Consider the following 19,442-nt stretch of genomic DNA (forward strand, 5'->3'; position numbering starts at 1 on the left):
CACATAAATGCTACATTCAGCTGTGGTGACAGGAAGGCAAAGCCCTGGAATCGATGAGCTGCCTCTTGGCTTGGGCAAGAAACCACAGCCGATACGCGAAGAGACTAAATATGAGCTCCCCGGGCACCCGTAGCTCAACTTTTCAAAAAGTCCGAGGAATCCGTAGCTCGGCTTCTTAAGAGCGCGGAGGGACTAAGTGTGAGTTCCCAGGCACCCGTAGCGCGGATTCTCAGGAGCATGCGCCGGAAGTGGGCGTCCTAAGCCGCTCCCTCTCCCGGAGTGCAAACATTTCCGGCGTCCCACTGTAGTCCTCAAACCACTAAGAGCATGGAGGCTCCGTGCTCGCCCCCGACGGCGGGGAAGTTCGTGGTGGTCGGCGGTGGCATCGCGGGTGTCACCTGTGCGGAGCAGGTAAGGCGGGAGCGCAAGCGATTTCGTCTCTCCGAGACCCTGGAGGCGCTGGCGTTCGAGGCTCCCTCCCGCCCCCTTTCCCTAGTGTTTCTTCCAGGTTGCTTTCACAATTTCCCTTGTCCCTACCCACCCCTTCCGTCTCCTAGGTATTAGAGGCTCTGTCTTAGCTCTCAGAGGATGTCCTTAGTACCTCGCAGGCTTCGCCTCCGGTGCAGGGACGAGGAATGGCGAGCAGTCGTTAGAGGAAACCCAAAGCCAACTGAACCTGGCTGTGGTCCTGGTGATGCTAGAGCAGATGCGAGAAGAGGGATGGGTTATGACTAGGAAGTACTTGGCCAGAAAATTCCCCCTTCCTTCTTAATGACCTGATTGAATCCAGCTTCCTCATATTGGCCCACGTCCTCAGTGCATCGTAACTAGATTATAAAGAAGTCCTTACGTTAAGTTTTGTATACTTTGGACTCCCAAGATAGAAGAGATGTCATCTCCAGTAATATCTTGTAAAACAGCCGACAGGGGCTTAAGTGAAGCGAGGTGATGCTTTTTTGATTTATAGTACACAATCGGACAACATATATGCCTGTGGAATATATACATGTAAGTGTATTTTACATGAATACATGTATTCCAGAAGGGTCTAGATTATTGTATTGATAAAAAGTAAATATAAGCAATCGTTGAAGTCATTAGAAATTAGGACGTTTTTTTCCCTTAACTTTTAGCCTTTGGATGTGTGTAGATTTCATTTATTCATCAAGTAAACACCTATTATCCAGATACTGTACTAAGGACTGATTAGACTGGTACTAACAGAGCATGGTGCCTCCTTTTTGGAGACTCAAAGCCTAGTGAGTAATGTAAATAAATAAGTAAATCATTTCATCAGTGTGTTCACTACCTTAGGGGTGCCTGTGGAGTTGGTGAGGAGCGAATTAGGGAAGAAGTGTCCTTTCTCACAGGAGATGTCCCTTTGTCTTAGTACAGTCATATCTCATTTTATTGCCCTTTGATTTATTGTACTTCATATAAATAACTTGTTTACAAATTGAAGATCTTCAACAGGCCTGTTGGAGAAGGAAATGGCAACCCACTCCAGTGTTCTTGTCTGGAGATTCCCAGGGAGGAGGGAGCCTGGTGGGCTGCCGTCTGTGGGGTCGCACAGAGTCGGACACGACTGAAGGGACTTAGCAGCAGCAGGCCTGTGGAGCAAGCCTTTTTCCAACAGCATTTGCTCATTCGTGTCTCTCTGTCCTATTTTGGTAACTACCACAATATTTCAAACTTCTAAATTATTACTCTGTTTTTTATGGTGATCTTTGATCAGTGATTTTCGATGTTACTGTTGCAAAAAAAGATTGCAAAAAGATTAACATTCACTGAAGGCTCAGCTGATAGCATTTTTATCAGTAAAGTATTTTTTAATTAAGGTATGTACATTTTTTACAACACTTTCGGAACATATTTTTATGCACACTTAGTATTGACAACAATGTGTAGTATAAGCATAACTTTTATATGTACTAAGAAACCAAAGTTCTCATGTGATTCGCTTTATTGCAGTCTTCACTTCATTGCAGTGGTCAGGAACCGAGCCCGCAGTATCTGTTATGCCTGTATAGAGGAATGAGTAAGAGTTTACCAGGTAGACAAGAAAATACAGATATTTCAGAGGGAGGTAGCAGTGTAAATCTCAAGTGAAAAAGCATAGAACCATCTGGAAGCAGCAAAACTTAAAGTATATGGTGCTTGGGGAAGGTAACCAGAGATGAAGCCAGGAATATTGGCAGGGACCTGATCATAAAGGATCTTTTAAGTCATGCTAAGAATTTAACAAAAACTTACAAGTAGTCAAATGATTGTGACCAATGGAGTAATATGATCAAATGAAAAATTTTGAAAGATTATTAATTATAGTGTGTTTGGAGCAGAGGAATCTGGTCAATATGAGACTGGAAGGCCAACTCAGAGGTGATAGTAGTAGTATGATAATGGAAGCAGAAAGTGAGGAAATAAATTACAGAATATACATAGGAAAGGAGAGATTGATAATGTCAGATATAAAAAAATTTAAGGTTGTACAAAAAAGAATAATGGATGTGTAGGTGAATTGAACATGCTCAGTTGGGTTTTTTTTTTTTTTAAGGTTTTTACAATAACATTTATTTCTTAAAAGTTAACGTGCATAACAGGAAACCAAAAAGCACAAGCAAAAAACAAAGTCTTTCCTAATTACAAGCAGAGACAGATCAAGATAGATGGAGTTACAGAGCTGCAGGGGTTAAGAAAATCCTTTCAGGAAATTTAAAGTGAGCAAGAAAGAGGTTGTAGCTAAGGAAGATGATGAAACATTGGCAGATTAAACCTCTGGATTTGAAAAGACTCTCAGAGTCTATACTGGTTGGGCATTTGGAAGAGTAGGCATGCCAAAGCACTTGGGAAAGTTGCTTAAGTTTTAAGTGTTTTATTGGAAGTTTGCTGTGATTTCATTCAGCTTAAGACAAATGAAGTTAATTTGCAATGAAGAGAAGTTGGTTTAACTGTTAATTAGGAAGGTGGTTCCTTCTCATCCTTTTCATGGTAATTGTTGAGTGTAGTGTAAATGTATGTTCCATTTTAATCAATATCAGAGTTGAACGCTTCTCACCATTACCCCATAAATACAGCCAAGACCCAGGATAATGGAGACCTTTAAAGGGAGAACAGTCAGTTTTTAGTTTCCTAAGTTTAAATTGCATTGTCTGTCTCACCCCTCTATGTACTAATACTTATTTATCATAATTTTCCTTTCTTTTTTTTAATAAGTTGGCAATTAATTTTCCATCAGAAGATATTCTCCTGATAACAGCTTCTCCTGTTATTAAAGCAGTTACAAATTTCAAGCAGGTAAGAACCATCATATAACTTTCTTAGTGTTAATTTTCAAAAACTGCAATAACTCACACAGCAATTAGTGTAATTGTAGTATTTTAATTGTTTAACAAATGCAGTTTTGGTACTCATTTTCAAATCATAGCTCAAAGTTTAGAGTTGTTCACATGAAATACCAAAAGCACCTGGAATGCATTAAATTTCTGGTTGTCTCTCATCTTTTCCTCCCTGCTCAGAAGTATGTTTCAGAAAGTTTCTCTTTTGAGGAAGGATGTTATGCGCATCTACATATAAATGCAAATATACATGTATATCTTTATTATAAGTGTGTGTGTATATACAGGTCAGAAGAACACTACCTCTGAGCCAGGTTTACACTTGCAGATAAGTAATGCTTCTGATGTGTAGTAAGCATCTCAGAACACTTTGTAGTTCCATGAATTTATTTTACACATAACATTATAATAGCAGTCTAAAGAGCATTTGGGTCATAGTATCATGGAAAAGGAGACGCCAAACATTTTTGATCTTGTACCTCATCTGTTAAAAACTTTTGCACTCATATCTTAATATTATAAACTACATACATGTAATGCTATAGTTCTGTATATTATAGGGCCTATGCAAAAAATAAATGAATAAAAGATGAAAAACATAAATCTTTTCTTCCCATACTACAATGAAGACTACTCACATAGTCTTTGATTCAGTACAAGTTTTCCCTTATAACACTCTGATGATGGAATATGTATTTTTTTTTCCTTTTGGCATTTTGTATAGATTTAATCTTGAAATAAAAGTTAAATATTTGATCTTAGGGAGAAAAAACAATCTACCCATCTCCCACAAACACACTTTTCCAATCTTGAAGTGTGTTTTCTAAAAGTTCTTAATAATATTGTCTCTCAGGGAAGGGAAGAGATCAGTATACAGTTAACCTACCCCATTTTCATACATAAATCCCTAAGATTTACATAATCTCCTAAGACCAGGGGTAATTTAAGACCATATGTTGCACTTTATAACCTCCCTACAGATAGGTAAGATATCTTAGTACTTAGGTGTAGCCAAAAGAACTATGTATGGGATTGGGAGGACCAGAAAACAGATTAAACAGGCTTTTAATTTCTAAAAGAAAAAAGCATAAATTCAGTTATAGGCTACAAGTACATTCTTAGAGATGTATAGCTGAGTCTTCCAAGTACAAGTGTTGTACAGTAGAAAGAGAAAACTTGGGTTCTAGGCCTAGCGATTATTTACTGGCTGTGTGGCCTTGACAAATCTCTGTACCTGAGTTGCATCATTAGGATAATATCTTTCTTGCTTACTCAACAGGGTTGTGAGCTTAAGATGTACTAATATATGTGAAAGTGCATTGAAATAGCAAATGTCCTTTTTTTTTTAAGTGTATAGAAGTCAGAAATTGCATTCCTTTTATCACTTATTGAATACTTAGATTATTTATCATTGTGCTAGGCATCCAGGATATGGAAGTTAAAAGTATAGACCATACATGAATCAAAAAGTCTCTAATGGTTATCAGTGTGGTTAGAAGAAAGAGTGGTAAAGAGGGACTTGGATAGTTATTCTGTATTATGTATTGTTTATTTGTTTAGTGTTAAGAGAACACATATTCATGACTTGTGTAATTTTTAAAGGAGAAGAGGAATTAATAGTAATTCACATTTATGGAGTACTTATTATGCTGTACTTCTAAATGTTTAAGTGTAGTAATGTATTTAATTCTTAACCCTGTGAAGTAGGTTGTTATCCCTGCATTACAGATGAGATAAATGTGTCACAGTGGGGTTTGGTCGGTTTCCAAGTATATTGTCAGGTTTGAATCCAGACACTTTGACTGTAGAGCCCACATGGTCAGTTTCTCAGAATGATTATTTTCTACTGGGGCAACAAATATGCAAGAAATAGTTATCATACAATTTGATCATTATCCTGATAGAGGCAAAAAAATGAGGTCATTTACCAATATATTTATATCTATACATACTGAACTTTGTGAAAGAGCGCCAAAGCCTGCCTTTGGGAATTAAAGAAGGCTTTACATAGGAAATTGCATTGAAATGAAATTTAAAGAATAAGAAGGTTTTACTGTGTTTGCAAGAGATCAAGTGGAGTTTCAATTAAGAGGAGTAGTCAGTTGTGTCAGATCCTATGGAATGGTGGTTGGAAAGTGGTTATTTCTAGTACAGATCATTGGTGACTTTCAAAGAATTTATGCAATTTTGAGAAATTAATGGGAGGTAATTCTAAAATGATAGCATGAACTTTTCTCTACTGAAAAAGTTGGCTATGAAGGTAGAAAAGATTTAGAATGGCACAACAAGAGGACATGAGGTCTAGCATTAAGTTGAATTTTATTCTTTTAAGGTGGGAACTGCTTGAGCATGTTCACCTGTTGAGATTAAAAAACCAATGGGGAAGCCTGAAGATGAAGGAAAGCAAAGAATATATAACAAGGAAGGAGCCCTGAGGAGGTGAGAGGTGATGGGATCTGGAGCACAGAGCAGTGGATTGACTTTGAAATAGTGGGAGTGGGTCAAGGAAAGTGGACATGAGCAAAGAAACATCTAGATAGTGGGAAAGTAGTCAGAGTTCTTTGTGGTCTCTGTGTGTAAGGTGATTTGCTGAGAATTAAGAGGATAGAATAAGTTCAGGGAACATTAGAATGATGAGAGTTTGAAAAAGTCACTGAGGGACTGAAGTATGTTACTAAGATGTTTTTGCGCTTTTCACTATATTTGCACTGATGGTATAAAAGTAGGGGTAGCTACTTAACCCTGGTAGCCATTGTATTCTTGACTGCCACACAGTTAGTGGGAAAAATAAAAGCCATTTTTTAAAAAATATTACTGTGATTAAATCTTGACTCTTGAGTGTGCATATTTTTAATATTCTATGACATAATATGTGTGCATAAAGCATTTCTGCATATGAAGAGTACAACATTGTCTCAAGGAAAAGCAGTTGTATACTTGCTGAGTTGCAAGATGAACTAGCTACTATTTTCATGGAACATCACTTTTACCTGAAAGAAAACTGACACCACTGTGGCCATTCATGTTTGGAAAATGAATGAACTGAGCCTGTCACTTCAAGAAACCAACCAATGGTATTTGTTGCCAATATGACAAAATTAGAGCTTTCAAGCAAAAATTAGATTTTTTGGAAAACTCATTCTTCACTGTGAGCCTTATAGTACTTAGCCTTTTCTCATGAGATTGGTGATGATAATAATGTGATTTTTTAAAAATATTTATTGATATGAAATGTGTCAATATTTGGAAGATCTCTGTAATTTTGAGAACCAGTATTATCTGATGTGTGAAATTACAAGATAGACTTGTAACTATCAAAGTGCAAGATAGACTAATGGATTTCACAGTCCCAATATGAAAAGTTCTTGACATAGTTTCAAATTCTACTTTGCATCTCATCTTTAAGAAACCATCACTTGTTGAGTTTTAGTGTAACATACAGTTATCTGAAAGGGCTACGTATCTGTGTGAGGCTAACTCTCTTCATGTACTTCAACCAAAACAATGGTGCAATGGTTTAAATGTAGAAGTGGTTTGAATGCAGAAGCAGATACCCAGCTAAATTCTACTAAACCAGACATGAAAGAGATTTGCAAAAATGACTGGGCTGCTTTCTCAGTTTGTTTTGTTTTTTAAAAAAAATAGTTATTTTTCATTAGAAGTGTATCATTTTTAACATGTATTGGATCTGTTATTGTTACTTTTAATTAAGAAGTATTTAAAATTTTTCTCCATTGCAATTTCTAATGCAACAGATATTGCTAGGTCTAACTCAAAAACACAAAAGCTCATTGGGGTCCTCACTTGGTAAGCCTATAAAGAGGTCTTGAGACTAAAATGTTTGAGAACTGTTATAGCCAAGCAGCAGGATTTCCAGGCAGCATTTGAGGGCAAATACTAGTCTATAACATGTGTGGGTCTTCTGTAGCAGACTGGGTTTACAACTAGAGAATGGATGTAATTTGGTCTGTGGTTAGAAGTTTTCAGGGTAATTAATGGTTAAGGATAAGAGAGCAAGAAAGTAAAGGATTTGGAAAAAAGATGAAATGATCCATAGTGGAGTGCTAGTGGGATAGGACAGAAGGTGAGTCCAGGAGGAGGCTGACAATTTTGAAGAACAGGAAAGAAGAGTCCAAAGATTAGCTCACAGTAACGTTAGCTAGTAAATAGAAAGAGAAAGCTGCAAGGATAAAGAAATAGAGAAGCTGTTTGATTAAACTGTACAGAAGTAAGTAGTGTTAGCCTTCGTTTTACAGGCCAGGAGACTAAGGCTCAGTGACTTCCTGACTTGCCCATGAGTAGCAGGACTAGTATTTGCATTTAGGTCTAAAGATATGGAGTCTAGCCTTCTTTCTACTGTGTATATTGCAGCTGGCAGACTTTCCTGTTTTATGAATGGGAAATAAATAGTGTCTAAAAAAGAAATGAAAGTATTTTTTATTTAAAATTCTTTAAAAATTTAAGTATGCATTTTTATCTCTTTTGTCTCATATAGGTTTCTAAAGTATTGGAAGAATTTGATGTTGAAGAACAACCAAGTACCATGTTAGAAAATCGCTTTCCCAACATTAAGGTTATAGAATCTGGAGTAAAGCAACTAAAGAGCAAAGAGCATGTACGAGGACTTTTTCTTAATGACATTTGCTGTTGTTGAATCTTGGCGAGAGGGCTCGCCTGCCTTCCTTTGACCCCACCTGTTGCACCACCACCCAAGTCCCTGGCATGTAAATTTTAGTGACATTGATTCCTGTTACTATTAGGAAAATGTACCCTTTTTGTGAGTTTCTTAGGGATATATCATTAGGTTAGCCTTTTAGATTTTACATTTTAAACGAGCATTAACATTTGTATAGTGTTCACTGTATTCTGGGCACTGCATTAAGTGTGGGGTACAGGAGCAGTAATAGCAGAAACCTGCTCCCAGCAACTCTCAATGTAATAGGGAGTACAGACATGCATGTGTTTAATGTTGAAATATTATCAGAGCTCTGGTATAAAGTGTTTAGAAAGACCTCACAGAGTGAGTAAATACTGAGCTATGTTTTAAAAAGGTAGGCGAAGTAACAGTCCTCCACGTGCGAAAGGAGATTCCTGGAAGTGGAGACTGCGTGTTGAGAGACCCAAAGAGAGGAGAAGGGGCATGTGGAGAGAGAGAGGCTGTCAAAGCGGTTGGGGTATGGATAAGGAAAGAATATTGGCCAACTAGGCCAGAGAAGTGAGTAAATAGGATTGTAAAGAACTTTTTATGTCATGCTAATAAACTAAGTTCATTTTATCATCAGTGGATAAATAGTAAAGAGATTCTAAGTGGAAGAAGTGTTGATAAAATATTCTTCTAGGAAGATCTGACAGCAGTGTCAAAGACAACCAGGGTAGAACAAGTAGCTAGTAGCCAGTAACCAAATTAGAAGGTGGTTATAACAGTCCAAAATGATATAAGGCCCAAGCTAAGGCAGTCTCAAGAAAGCACCTTCTCAGTCTCAGATGTCAGAGAGTCTCAGTGTCATACGATACAGAGTATCTTCACATGAACTTCAGGCAGTAAGATGGGAAGCAGGGTTTGTGGTTGTTTCTCTGAAGCAGCTCAGGTTTGAGTTCTCCCTTAGGGAGAAGGTGTTATGTGTCATGTTTGAAACAAATAACTTGACAGGAAAAAATAAAAGTAAGAAAAAGTACTGAGTTTTATGAGAAAAATTTAACAAATCTGAATCCAAACACCACAGCAATTTCATAATATTTGTAATGGTAACACTTGTTCCATAGAACACCCATGTCAGTGAATCTGCACACTGAGGTAGGCTCAGAAGTATACAAATAAATTGTGAGGGAACTGACGTATTAGGGCACTTAAATGAGTCAGAGTGCCAAATGTGTCCTGTATAATATACATGTCTGCCTTCTGTGATCCATCCTTCATATTCTTTAGTGAGTTAGAAATGATGTGTTTACCTTTTTGTCTCCAAAAATTTAACAGTAGTCGATAAAGAGGTTTCGTGTTTGTTTTTACAGTACCTAGGTGCAGATAATTTTTTAAATTTGGTCAGTGCCTATAACTTCCATTAAAATTGTAACCAGATTATCTAAAGGAAGACTTGTATAACATTTCTGTATGATTATTCTCTGTTGGTTTATTGGTTTTATGTTGTATTTGTTATATAGCTGAAGAGTTAAAATATGTAACATATTTCAGTGGGTATATACTTTGCTATTTGCTAAATTTTATAAATCAAACACAAGGTACAAAGATTAACTCCTAAAACCATTCCAGCAAAGTCTGACATCTCTCATAGTAGCACATGCTTATGTCTATCTGCTTTCTAAATGCTACTTTTACATGGATACCCATTCAGTATTAAGAAACAAAAACCACGAATCTCTGATATGTATTTTTAGACTCATCTAAATTCACTAGTTAAAAATTAATATAGTTAAAGCCAGTACATGCTAGGATTTAAGGTTAACATGCTTTTCACTTACAGAAAAATGTAATCTCCAAATAGCAAGATGTTTGCTGGTAATGCGATTGTAATTTGTACTTAAGAGCATAAACACTTTTTCAGCACTTCTGAATTTTTAGATTCAGAAGCTATTGTTACCTCTTCTACATTAACTATTCCTCTGCACCCATAACAGATATTAAGGTCTGATATGATTATAACCATGAGTCTACTTATAATGATTCCCTTTGAGATTAGAGTGTTTATCAAGGATATGTTCATCAGAATGCTCAATTTAAAAATTTCTAAATGTTTAGTCTTTAAGGCCAACATACCTTTCCAGACATGAGATTCTCAAAGTTTTATCCAAAATTTTGGTAATGTACCTTTTCCCCCCCATGAGAAAAGGACTAGTTTTCATCAGATTTCTTAGATGGTTCATGGTTCCGAAGGGATTAGGAATCTCTGAGTTATAGAACACATTCTTGTACTTAGTTAGCTTTGTCATTGCTGTAGCAAAGTATTGAGTGCTTCAAGAGGAAACCTTAATATATTTTTTGCTTTTGCCATATTGAATGTTTCATAACTGTACTCGTGTATAAATGTTTCTCCTCTCTTCATTCCTGTACGGTTTTACAGTGCGTTTTAACTGAAGATGGCAATCAGCATATTTATAAGAAGCTCTGTCTGTGTGCTGGAGCAAAGCCAAAATTGATATGTGAAGGAAATCCTTATGTGTTAGGAATCCGTGATACAGACAGTGCGCAGGTAACATTTGGGTCACGCGAAAGAAACATGAAGACTTCTTAGACGTTTTCTGCATTTGAATCAAAGTGCTATACTTACAATGTTAATTTCTAAACTGTAGCAGCAGAAGAAACTCTTCATGACTCATAAACCAAAAAGTAGTATAATGTTCTAGTACTGCCAGTTTGAGTTTAGTTTTAGTTGATAATTTAGGGCTTCTCTGTGGCTCAGATGGTAAAGAACCCACCTTCAATACTTGGGACCTGAGATCAATCCCTGGGTCAGGAAGATCTCCTGGAGAAGAGAATGGTTACCCACTCCAGTATCCTTGCCTGGAGAATTCCATGGATAGAGGAGCCTGGCAGACTACAATCCATGGGATTGCAGAGAGTCAGACACTGAGCAACTAACAGTTAATAATTTATCTTGTTTTTATTCATGTTCTTTATGTGTTATCTCAGGTATAATGTCTATGCTGAAGGTTACAACTTACATTCAGTTCAGTGCAGTCCTCAGTCATATCTGACTCTTTGCAACCCCATGGATTGCAGCATGCCAGGCTTCCCTGTCCATCACCAACTCCCAGAGCTTACTCAAACTCATGTCCATTGAGTCAGTGATGCCATCCAACTATCTCATCCTCTGTCGCCCCCTTCTCCTCTTGCCTTCAATCTTTCCCAGCATCAGGGTCTTTTCCATGTTGTCAGTTCTTCGCATCAGGTGGCCAAAGTATTGGAGTTTCAGCATCAGTTCTTCCAGTGACTATTCAGGATTGATTTCCTTTAGGATTGACTGGTTGGATCTCTTTGCAGTCCAAAAGACTCTCAAGAGTCTTCTCCAACACCACAGTTAAAAAGCATCAATTCTTTGGCACTCAGCTTTCTTTATAGTCCAACTCTCACATCCATACATGACCACTAGAAAAACCATAGCTTTGACTAGACGGACCTTTATTGGCAAAGTAATGTCTCTGCTTTTTAATATGCTGTCTAAGTTGGTCATAGCTTTTCTTCCAAGGAGCAAGCATCTTTTAATTTCATGGCTGCAATCACCATCTGCATTGATTTTGGAGCCCAAAAAATAGTCTCTCACTGTGTCCATTTTTTCCCCATCTATTTGCCATGAAGTGATGGGACCAGATGCCCTGATCTTAGTTTTCTGAATGTTGAGCTTTCAGCCAACTTTTTCACTCTCCTCTTTCACTTTCATCAAGAAGCTCTTTAGTTCTTCTTTGCTTTCTGCCATAAGATGACACGCTTCTGGTGTCATCTGCATATCTGAGGTTATTGATATTTCTCCCAGCAGTCTTGATTCCAGCTTGTGCTGCATCCAGCCTGGCATTTTGCATGGTGTACTCTGCAATAAGGTAAATAAGCACGGTGACAATATACAGCCTTGACATATTCCTTTCCCGATTTGGAACTGGTCTGTTGTTCCATGTACAGTTCTAACTGTTGCTGCTTAACCTGCATACGGATTTCTCAGGAGACAAACCACACATTATTCTACTCTGATTGGGAATATGTGATTTGTATCCTAAATGATGTAATGATCTTTTTCTCAAAAGGCAAAGCATGTCCAAAACTTACTTCTTAGCAAATAAATTAATATTCAGAAGATCTTTGTGATACAGAATCCTAGAACTGAAAAAGATGCATGGTTTGTTCTGCTCAGGAACAATGATAAACTATCCCAAAAAGGTGAAATTCTATCTTCAGAACCTTTTGCAACTTCTTTTGGTAATTTATTTCAGAATTCATTGATCCTTATTGCCAAGAACATCTTGATTCCAGTCACAATACTCCTGTCTTACCTCAAGCTCAGTGTTGTTCTGTCCTATGAGGTAGTAATTTTATATTTACATAATAAGATTTCACAGCATATTAAAAAGCAGAGACATTACTTTACCAGCAAAGGTCCATCTAGTCAAAGCTATGGTTTTGCCAGTGGTCATGTATGGATGTGAGAGTTGGACTATAAAGAAAGCTGAGTGCCAAAGAATTGATGCTTTTGAACTATGGTGTTGGGGAAGACTCTTGAGAGTCCCTTGCATTGCAAGGAGATCCAGCCAGTCAACCTTAAAGGAAATCAGTCCTGAATACTCATTGGAAGGACTGATGTTGAAGCTGAACCTCCAATACTTTGGCCACCTGATGTAAAGAACCGGCTCATTGGAAAAGACCCTGATGCTGGGAAAGATTGAAGGCAGGAGGAGAAGGGGACGACAGAGGATGAGATGGTTGGATGGCATCACCAACTCTATGGACATGAGTTTGGGTAAACTCCAGGAATTGGTGATGGACAGGGAGGCCTGACATGCTTCAGTCCATGGGGTCACAGAGTCAGACACGACTGAGTGACTGAACTGAATAAGATTTCATCGTCTGTAAAATTGATAGCAATTTTTTTAATCTTATTCTTAAATAGGAATTTTAGAGAATACTAGAAGAACTTGATTTTGTTCTTGTGAACATTTGAGGTTCGTATTATGAAGGATTGAGTTCATAACTGTTATGGCAGTCCTTTGTGTACATGAACTCATCAGTCCTCATGAAAATCCTGTGGCAGTCATTACTCCCACTCTACAGAGAGGAAACTGAGATGGGGGGACTAAGCTAACTGCTTCAGCTGTTCAGCTGTCATCCTGAAGCAATGGGACTTTTCTCTACTTCGGAAAGTACCATGAGAATGATTTCTGGGCATTTTTTCTCCAAGCTCATTGTGATCTTTTTTGGTGGGAAATGGGAAGTGGAGGCATCAATTAGCTGTTTTACAGTGGTGATAACATTTCAAAAACAAATACTAGATATTATTATGTGCCTGCTACTCCTAACAACTTTATCTCCATCATCTTGCTGCTGCTACTGCTGCTAAGTCGCTTCAGTCGTGTCCGACTCTGTATGACCCCATAGACGGCAGCCCACCAGGTTCCCCCGTCCCTGGGATTCTCCAGGCAAGAACACTGGAGTGGGTTGCCATTTCCTTCTCCAATGCATGAAAGTGAAAAAAAGTGAAGTCGCTCAGCCGTGTCCGACTGTTAGCGACCCCATGGACTGCAGCCTACCAGGCTCCGTCCATGGGATTTTCCAGGCAAGAGTACTGGAGTGGGGTGCCATTGCCTTCTACCCTCCATCATCTTACTTAATGCTTAAAAAACTTTGAGATATAGTCACTTCTTACTTTCATTTATAGTTGGGAGGACCTGAAGTGCAGAGAGGTTAAGCAGCTTGCCCAAGGCCACCCAGTTAGTAACTGCTGGAGACAGGGACTCTACAGTCTGTGCTCTGAACCACTGTGCCACTGTGCTCCTCATTTCTGTAAGTTCTGAGTGACTGCAGGGAAGTGTCGACTGAGGGACTAGAAGGACAGGAAGAATCCTGTATCCAGGATGTAGCTCAGTGTCATGTTGGTAAATTGACTTGGTCCAGTAGTTGGGAATGTAGTAAGCTAAAGGCAGAGCCTCGAGCTGCATTTGAGTGTAATGACATACAAGGCAAAGAAAGCTAGAAGAAGCGTTGCTATAAAGGCAATCTGGGGTGAAACACGGAGACAACATTTATTATATTAATCAGGAGGGTACATCCTGGCAGAGAGGGAAAGAGATTATCGGTAAAGCCTCTTGCTTCAGGCATTGCCCATGCTACAAAACACTTGTCGTTTTCTTTTTGATACAGGAATTTCAGAAACAGCTTACTAAAGCTAAGAGAATAATGATCATAGGGAATGGTGGTATCGCACTCGAATTAGTGTAAGTACATGTTTTTTAATATTATGTAAGGATTGCTCTGTGATTCGTGTTGTTATTGGTAGACGAGAAAATATCTTGTCCTGAAAAAATCAAAGATAAGGATACTTGTTTTTCATGCATTTTCAAGGAGAAAATCCACTTTTTTTTTTTTTTTTAGCTTTTATGAAATAATTCATAGTTGAGAAGGTTAATTTATGAAACATAAAGAGTTTCAGGAAAGCTTTTGGTCTTACTGGCGACTGGTTAGATTTGACTCATGCATGTGTTCTTGTAAGCATGTACTATATTGAAAACCAGTTTAAATACGTACACCTTTAGAGAGTCCTGCCCATGGTCCCCATAGCTATTTATTGCTTATACCCCATCCTGCTTCTCTCATTTACATTACCCGTCTGGCCGTGAAACCCAAAGTTTGTGAGTTTCTGTTTCAAGATACGTGATACTCCCACGTAACGGGAGTAACTCTTGGTTTCTGGAAGTTTGGGGAATGTGAACACCTTAATATGAAAAACTGTCATCTTAATATGGTGTTTACAGTTTGCAAACCATTAAGCAGTATCCTGCTGTAGTCTCCAGAGCACTGATGCACTGTCCTTGTGATTTTATCTTTCCGCAGATGGCAGACATGGACTAGTCTAAATATTTTTCAGGCCAGAAAGTTGGGTCTGGCTACAAAGAGGACAAATTTATATCCAAATAAGGAATCTGCCAAAACCCTGTCTTTGCTCTCTTTCATTTGTTCCAGCCCTGAGACTAGGTTTTTGCCTCTTTTTAGAGGATGGTGAATCTCAGTGGAAGCCTGTAAGAGTTCTTGGATTGCCTGAGTATGAGCATTGGCAGTCATTAATGTAATTATGAAGTTTGTGGCATTGTATGGAAAAATGCAAAGAAAAAACTAGAGTCAAGACCAAATGGGCCGGAAGAAGAAGGCATAGATTTATTGTAAGAGGGGCTTCAAATCCTTACATACACATGACAGATTTTTCTCTATCAGTTATCACCAAAAGTGGAACTTAATACTATTATAAACATTGAAAAGTTTGCTCACATTCAAAAAGTTTCCAAGTCTCACAATATTTAATCCTATTCTTTATTTAGGTTGGAGTTTGAAGACCATATACTTGGATAAAATTCATAATTTTATATTCAGTAAACTCTGATTGTTTAAGAAAGTGCCCATGTAGTGCTATTCTCTCGGTTTAGATTAACTGAATGATTAGGCTTTTTTGTCTTATTGAAAAATGACATGTCCAGACTCTGTTGCTAATACTGATTTCTTCAGTATGCCTTCATTTCAGCTATTATCTCTGTTTCCAAATGTAGGTTATTCCTTTCTTTTTCAAGCAGACATAGTTTTTCATAATTTCACAAAATGTAATACTTCATTGTTCTCTGTTTTTTTTTTTAAAGTGGTTTTAAAAATGAAAGCAGAATTTCCCCAAAGTGTGATGATAACCTTCTTGCTTATGCATCTTTCTGAGGACATAGTTCATAGGATAAGAGGATTAGAGGGCATCCTGTGAGGTATAGCACATCCAGGAGTTATTTCTGGTGGTTACTTGTGGCCCACTGGTCAAGCATCAGTATTTTATTTTAAGCTATACTGCTATGTGTTATGTTGCTACATTACTTTAAAATACCAAAAAAAAAAAAAATTGTGTATAAAATTGGAATATAAAAGTTATGTGTATTCTGCTTTCTGTTTACCAGCAATATTATATGATCTGAGCAGTATGAGATATAGAATGGTCTCCAGATAATCTGAAATTTAGTAATTATTAAGTACTCTGCTGGCATAAGAGAGGAGGAGAAATAAAGGCCCACTGGAGAAGGCAAAGGGCTCCTTTACCATACAACAAAAAGCATAAACATCAGATACACCTGGATCAGATGTATTAAACATTCTTTCTTCTGTCATCAGCTTATATGTTTGTTAGCCTTGAAAAATCATATAACCTAACTATATTATGTCACTCTGAGAAATAAAAGTGGTAACACTTTTTACCATAAATGGATGTTAAAAACCAGTGAAATTAACACACTGATTACCATTGCAGTTTCAAATAAAATCCTAGTATAGTTAGAATGACCATATATCCTGTTTGTTCAGGATTGTCCCCATTCATTTGTACCAAAACATGTATTAAGAGCAGATAAATTATAGTGAACTCCAGGGACTTTGTGGAGAGACTATTAAGAAAACCACATTCGCAGTGTCCAAACCTAGATAGAAAACTGCTGAAGCCCAGAAGCTGTTGCTACCTCATGAACATTAATGGAAGGTGTTTTCTATATACCCTGGGATTCCTTTTTTCCTCTAAGATCCTTCATTTTTCTGTGACCTGGGTCTTTCTTTGGCTAGATGTCTTGGAAATTTCTTAGATGAAAGGAATTCATTGCAGGGTAATCATTTCCTGTACAACAAAGTTAAGATTTTCATTGTAACTCTCATTCTTTCTTTTTTCTCTGTCCTTCATAATGTGCTTTGAATACATATTAATAAAATATTTGTTCACAAAGAACAACTGTCTGAATATTGTAACTATTTGTCATCCATCCTTCCATTACTGATTACACTGTAACTAGATAAACCAGGCATTGCTCACTCCTGGGAACCCTGGGGGACATTCATATAACTGTGTTTAGAAATTGAACACGGAGAAGGCAATGGCACCCCACTCCAGTACTCTTGCCTGGAAAATCCCAGGGACAGGGGACCCTGGTGGGCTGCTGTCTATGGGGTCGCACAGAGTCGGACAGGACTGAAGCAACTTAGCAGCAGCAGCAGGTGATATTCATTAAAAATTGTATATGCTGTTCAGTGCATATGTGTGCATGGTTTGTCACTAAGTTGTGTCCAACTCTTTGTGACCGCATGGATTATAGCCCGCCAGGCTCCTCTGTCTATGGGATTCTGTAGGCAAGAATACTGAATTGCCATTTTCTCCTCCAGGGATTCAGAAGGAAATGGCAACCCACTCCAGTGTTCTTGCCTGGAGAATCCCAGGGGCGGGGGAGCCTGGTGGGCTTCCGTCTATGGGGTCGCACAGAGTCGGACACGACTGAAGCGACTTAGCAGCAGCAGCAGCAGCCTCCAGGGATTCAGTGTATATATTTGTCATGTATATGTTCTCTAAATAAACTTTAAATTTCCCTTATTATTCTACTTTAACTCTTATTACCCTGAAACGGTATTATATTCTGCTTAATAGTCATTCTCAGTTTGCCTTAAAATATTTTCTTTACTCTTGCCCTAAGAGGTAATTGTTATTTATCATACAAAGATTTCTTCTTACACTTTGAAATTGCTCTAAGTAACTTTCATATTCCTTTTAGGTATGAAATTGAAGGCTGTGAAGTAATTTGGGTCATTAAAGATAAAGCAATTGGGAATACTTTCTTCGATGCAGGAGCAGCTGAATTCTTGACTTCAAAGCTCATTGATGAAAAACCAGAGGCTAAAATTGCACAAAAAAGAACCAGATATACAACTGAAGGTAAGTATGGTATCTAGCTCATTCATTCACAAATGAGACTTTACTTTTTAGCCAAATAGAAAAAGGCTATAAGAAAATTTAGCAAAATATTTTGATAGGACTATAGATAATACTTATTTCTATTTCTTTATGTAACTTGTAAGATTATAGACACACACGTATATGTATGTAGGATATATTTTTTATGAAAAATATGTATAACTAAAACTGCAAACTTAAAGTGAATTAAATAAACCAGCCCATCTACATCTGTGCAGGCAGATGCTACAGTTCAACAACACCTAAGTTTATAAGATGCAGTGAGTTTAAAAACAAATAGTTTTTTAGTTTGAGAGCTTTTTTTTTCTTAAATGTTTGGCTTATAAAATTGAACAAGAATTTTGTAAGTTTGGGTCACACTAAAAATTGATGAATTTTTCAAAATTTAATGTCTGATTTTCTTACTCTTTATATTAACCAGTGATTATAACATCCATGAAGCACTCTGTATGTGTTTATACACAACACTCAATTGAAAAATTATCCATTTTGTAGCTGTATATCACAAAAAACTAATGAATAAAATAATATAGATAAGTTTAGTCTTGCTGTATGAATGTGTATATGAGAATTATTACATTACCTAAAAACTTCTGAACACAAACATAATTCCCTGCCTGACAGTTTTTGTATCCTTTGGATTTTGAACTGAGTTTGTCTCTTCAGGACGGAAAAAGGAAACACAAGCCAGAGCTAATGCTGGTAACGTAGGCAGTGCCCTGGGGCCTGACTGGCACGAAGGGCTGGATCTTAAAGGAACAAAAGAGGTATGTTTTCAGGTACTGTTTAAACATACCTAAATTCAATTTTAAATTCTTGAACTGTTCGTTAAAGGCTGGTTATTAAGCCTGTAGTCAAAGAAGTGGCCAAGTCATTTTCCTTAAAACCCATGGTGTTAGGAATGGACTCCGAGGCCAGTTGGCACATTTGAACTTTAGAGATAGATCTCCATACACACAGGCTTTAGTAAACACACCCATCCTATTTTAAATTCATCTTTTCCAAAGGTCTCTTTGGATGCAGTCTATTCTAAAGATTATTAGATTCTAAATAAATTACGCATTTAATATCCTAATGGCATAAGCAGATGAATTGCTCTTATTTACTAGATGTTTTAGTTATTTGTGGTTAAAAGGCTATGTATGATATTTAAATATTGTAAGAAATACATATACAGTCTTTATTACTGTGTATGATTTCTTTTCAGCCTTCATTAGGTTGGAGTGGGCCTGGCTTCACAGTATATCAAATTTTGTGATGGAAATCACACAAAATCATTTATTCCTGCACCTTCAGGTCCTACAATTAGTGGTATTTTTAACTTGCAGCTTCAGTTTAGTTCAGTGAACATTTGTTGAGTATCTCCTACCTAAGGGGCACTTTACTAAGGTTCTGGAATATAACAATCGGGATATGTCAACTTACTTTTTAGTCCATAACAGTTATAATTTTAAAATATATACAGGGCTTCCCTGTGGCTCAGCAGTAAAGAATCTGCCTGCCAGTGCAGGAGACACTGGTTCAATCCCTTATCCAGAAAGATCCCACATGCCGTGAAGCCACTAAGCCTGTGCTCTAAAGCCCAGGAGCCTCAACTACCAAGCCCACGTGCCCTTCAGCCCGTGCTCCACAGCACGAG

General features: G+C 37.6%; 1 protein-coding gene across 2 annotated transcripts in view; it reads left to right on the plus strand.

Annotated features, from left to right (window-relative positions):
• The first annotated feature begins 200 nt into the window (after positions 1–200).
• The window catches only part of PYROXD1 (pyridine nucleotide-disulphide oxidoreductase domain 1), a 26,391-nt gene continuing 7,149 nt past the window's right edge, over positions 201–19,442 (plus strand). The window contains exons 1-8 of one of the 2 annotated variants that reach the window (XM_010855942.1): positions 201–411; positions 3,214–3,294; positions 5,668–5,774; positions 7,831–7,950; positions 10,412–10,540; positions 14,194–14,267; positions 17,604–17,764; positions 18,470–18,570. In XM_010855942.1, the coding sequence (XP_010854244.1) occupies positions 7,879–7,950; positions 10,412–10,540; positions 14,194–14,267; positions 17,604–17,764; positions 18,470–18,570 (537 nt within the window). In that variant the 5' untranslated portion in view covers positions 201–411; positions 3,214–3,294; positions 5,668–5,774; positions 7,831–7,878. The remainder of the gene's footprint in view (positions 412–3,213; positions 3,295–5,667; positions 5,775–7,830; positions 7,951–10,411; positions 10,541–14,193; positions 14,268–17,603; positions 17,765–18,469; positions 18,571–19,442) is intronic. The other variant, XM_010855941.1, reaches the window with a different exon arrangement.

Source organism: Bison bison, unplaced genomic scaffold, assembly GCF_000754665.1.
Source record: "Bison bison bison isolate TAMUID 2011002044 unplaced genomic scaffold, Bison_UMD1.0 scf7180017864370, whole genome shotgun sequence".
NCBI lineage: Eukaryota > Metazoa > Chordata > Mammalia > Artiodactyla > Bovidae > Bison > Bison bison.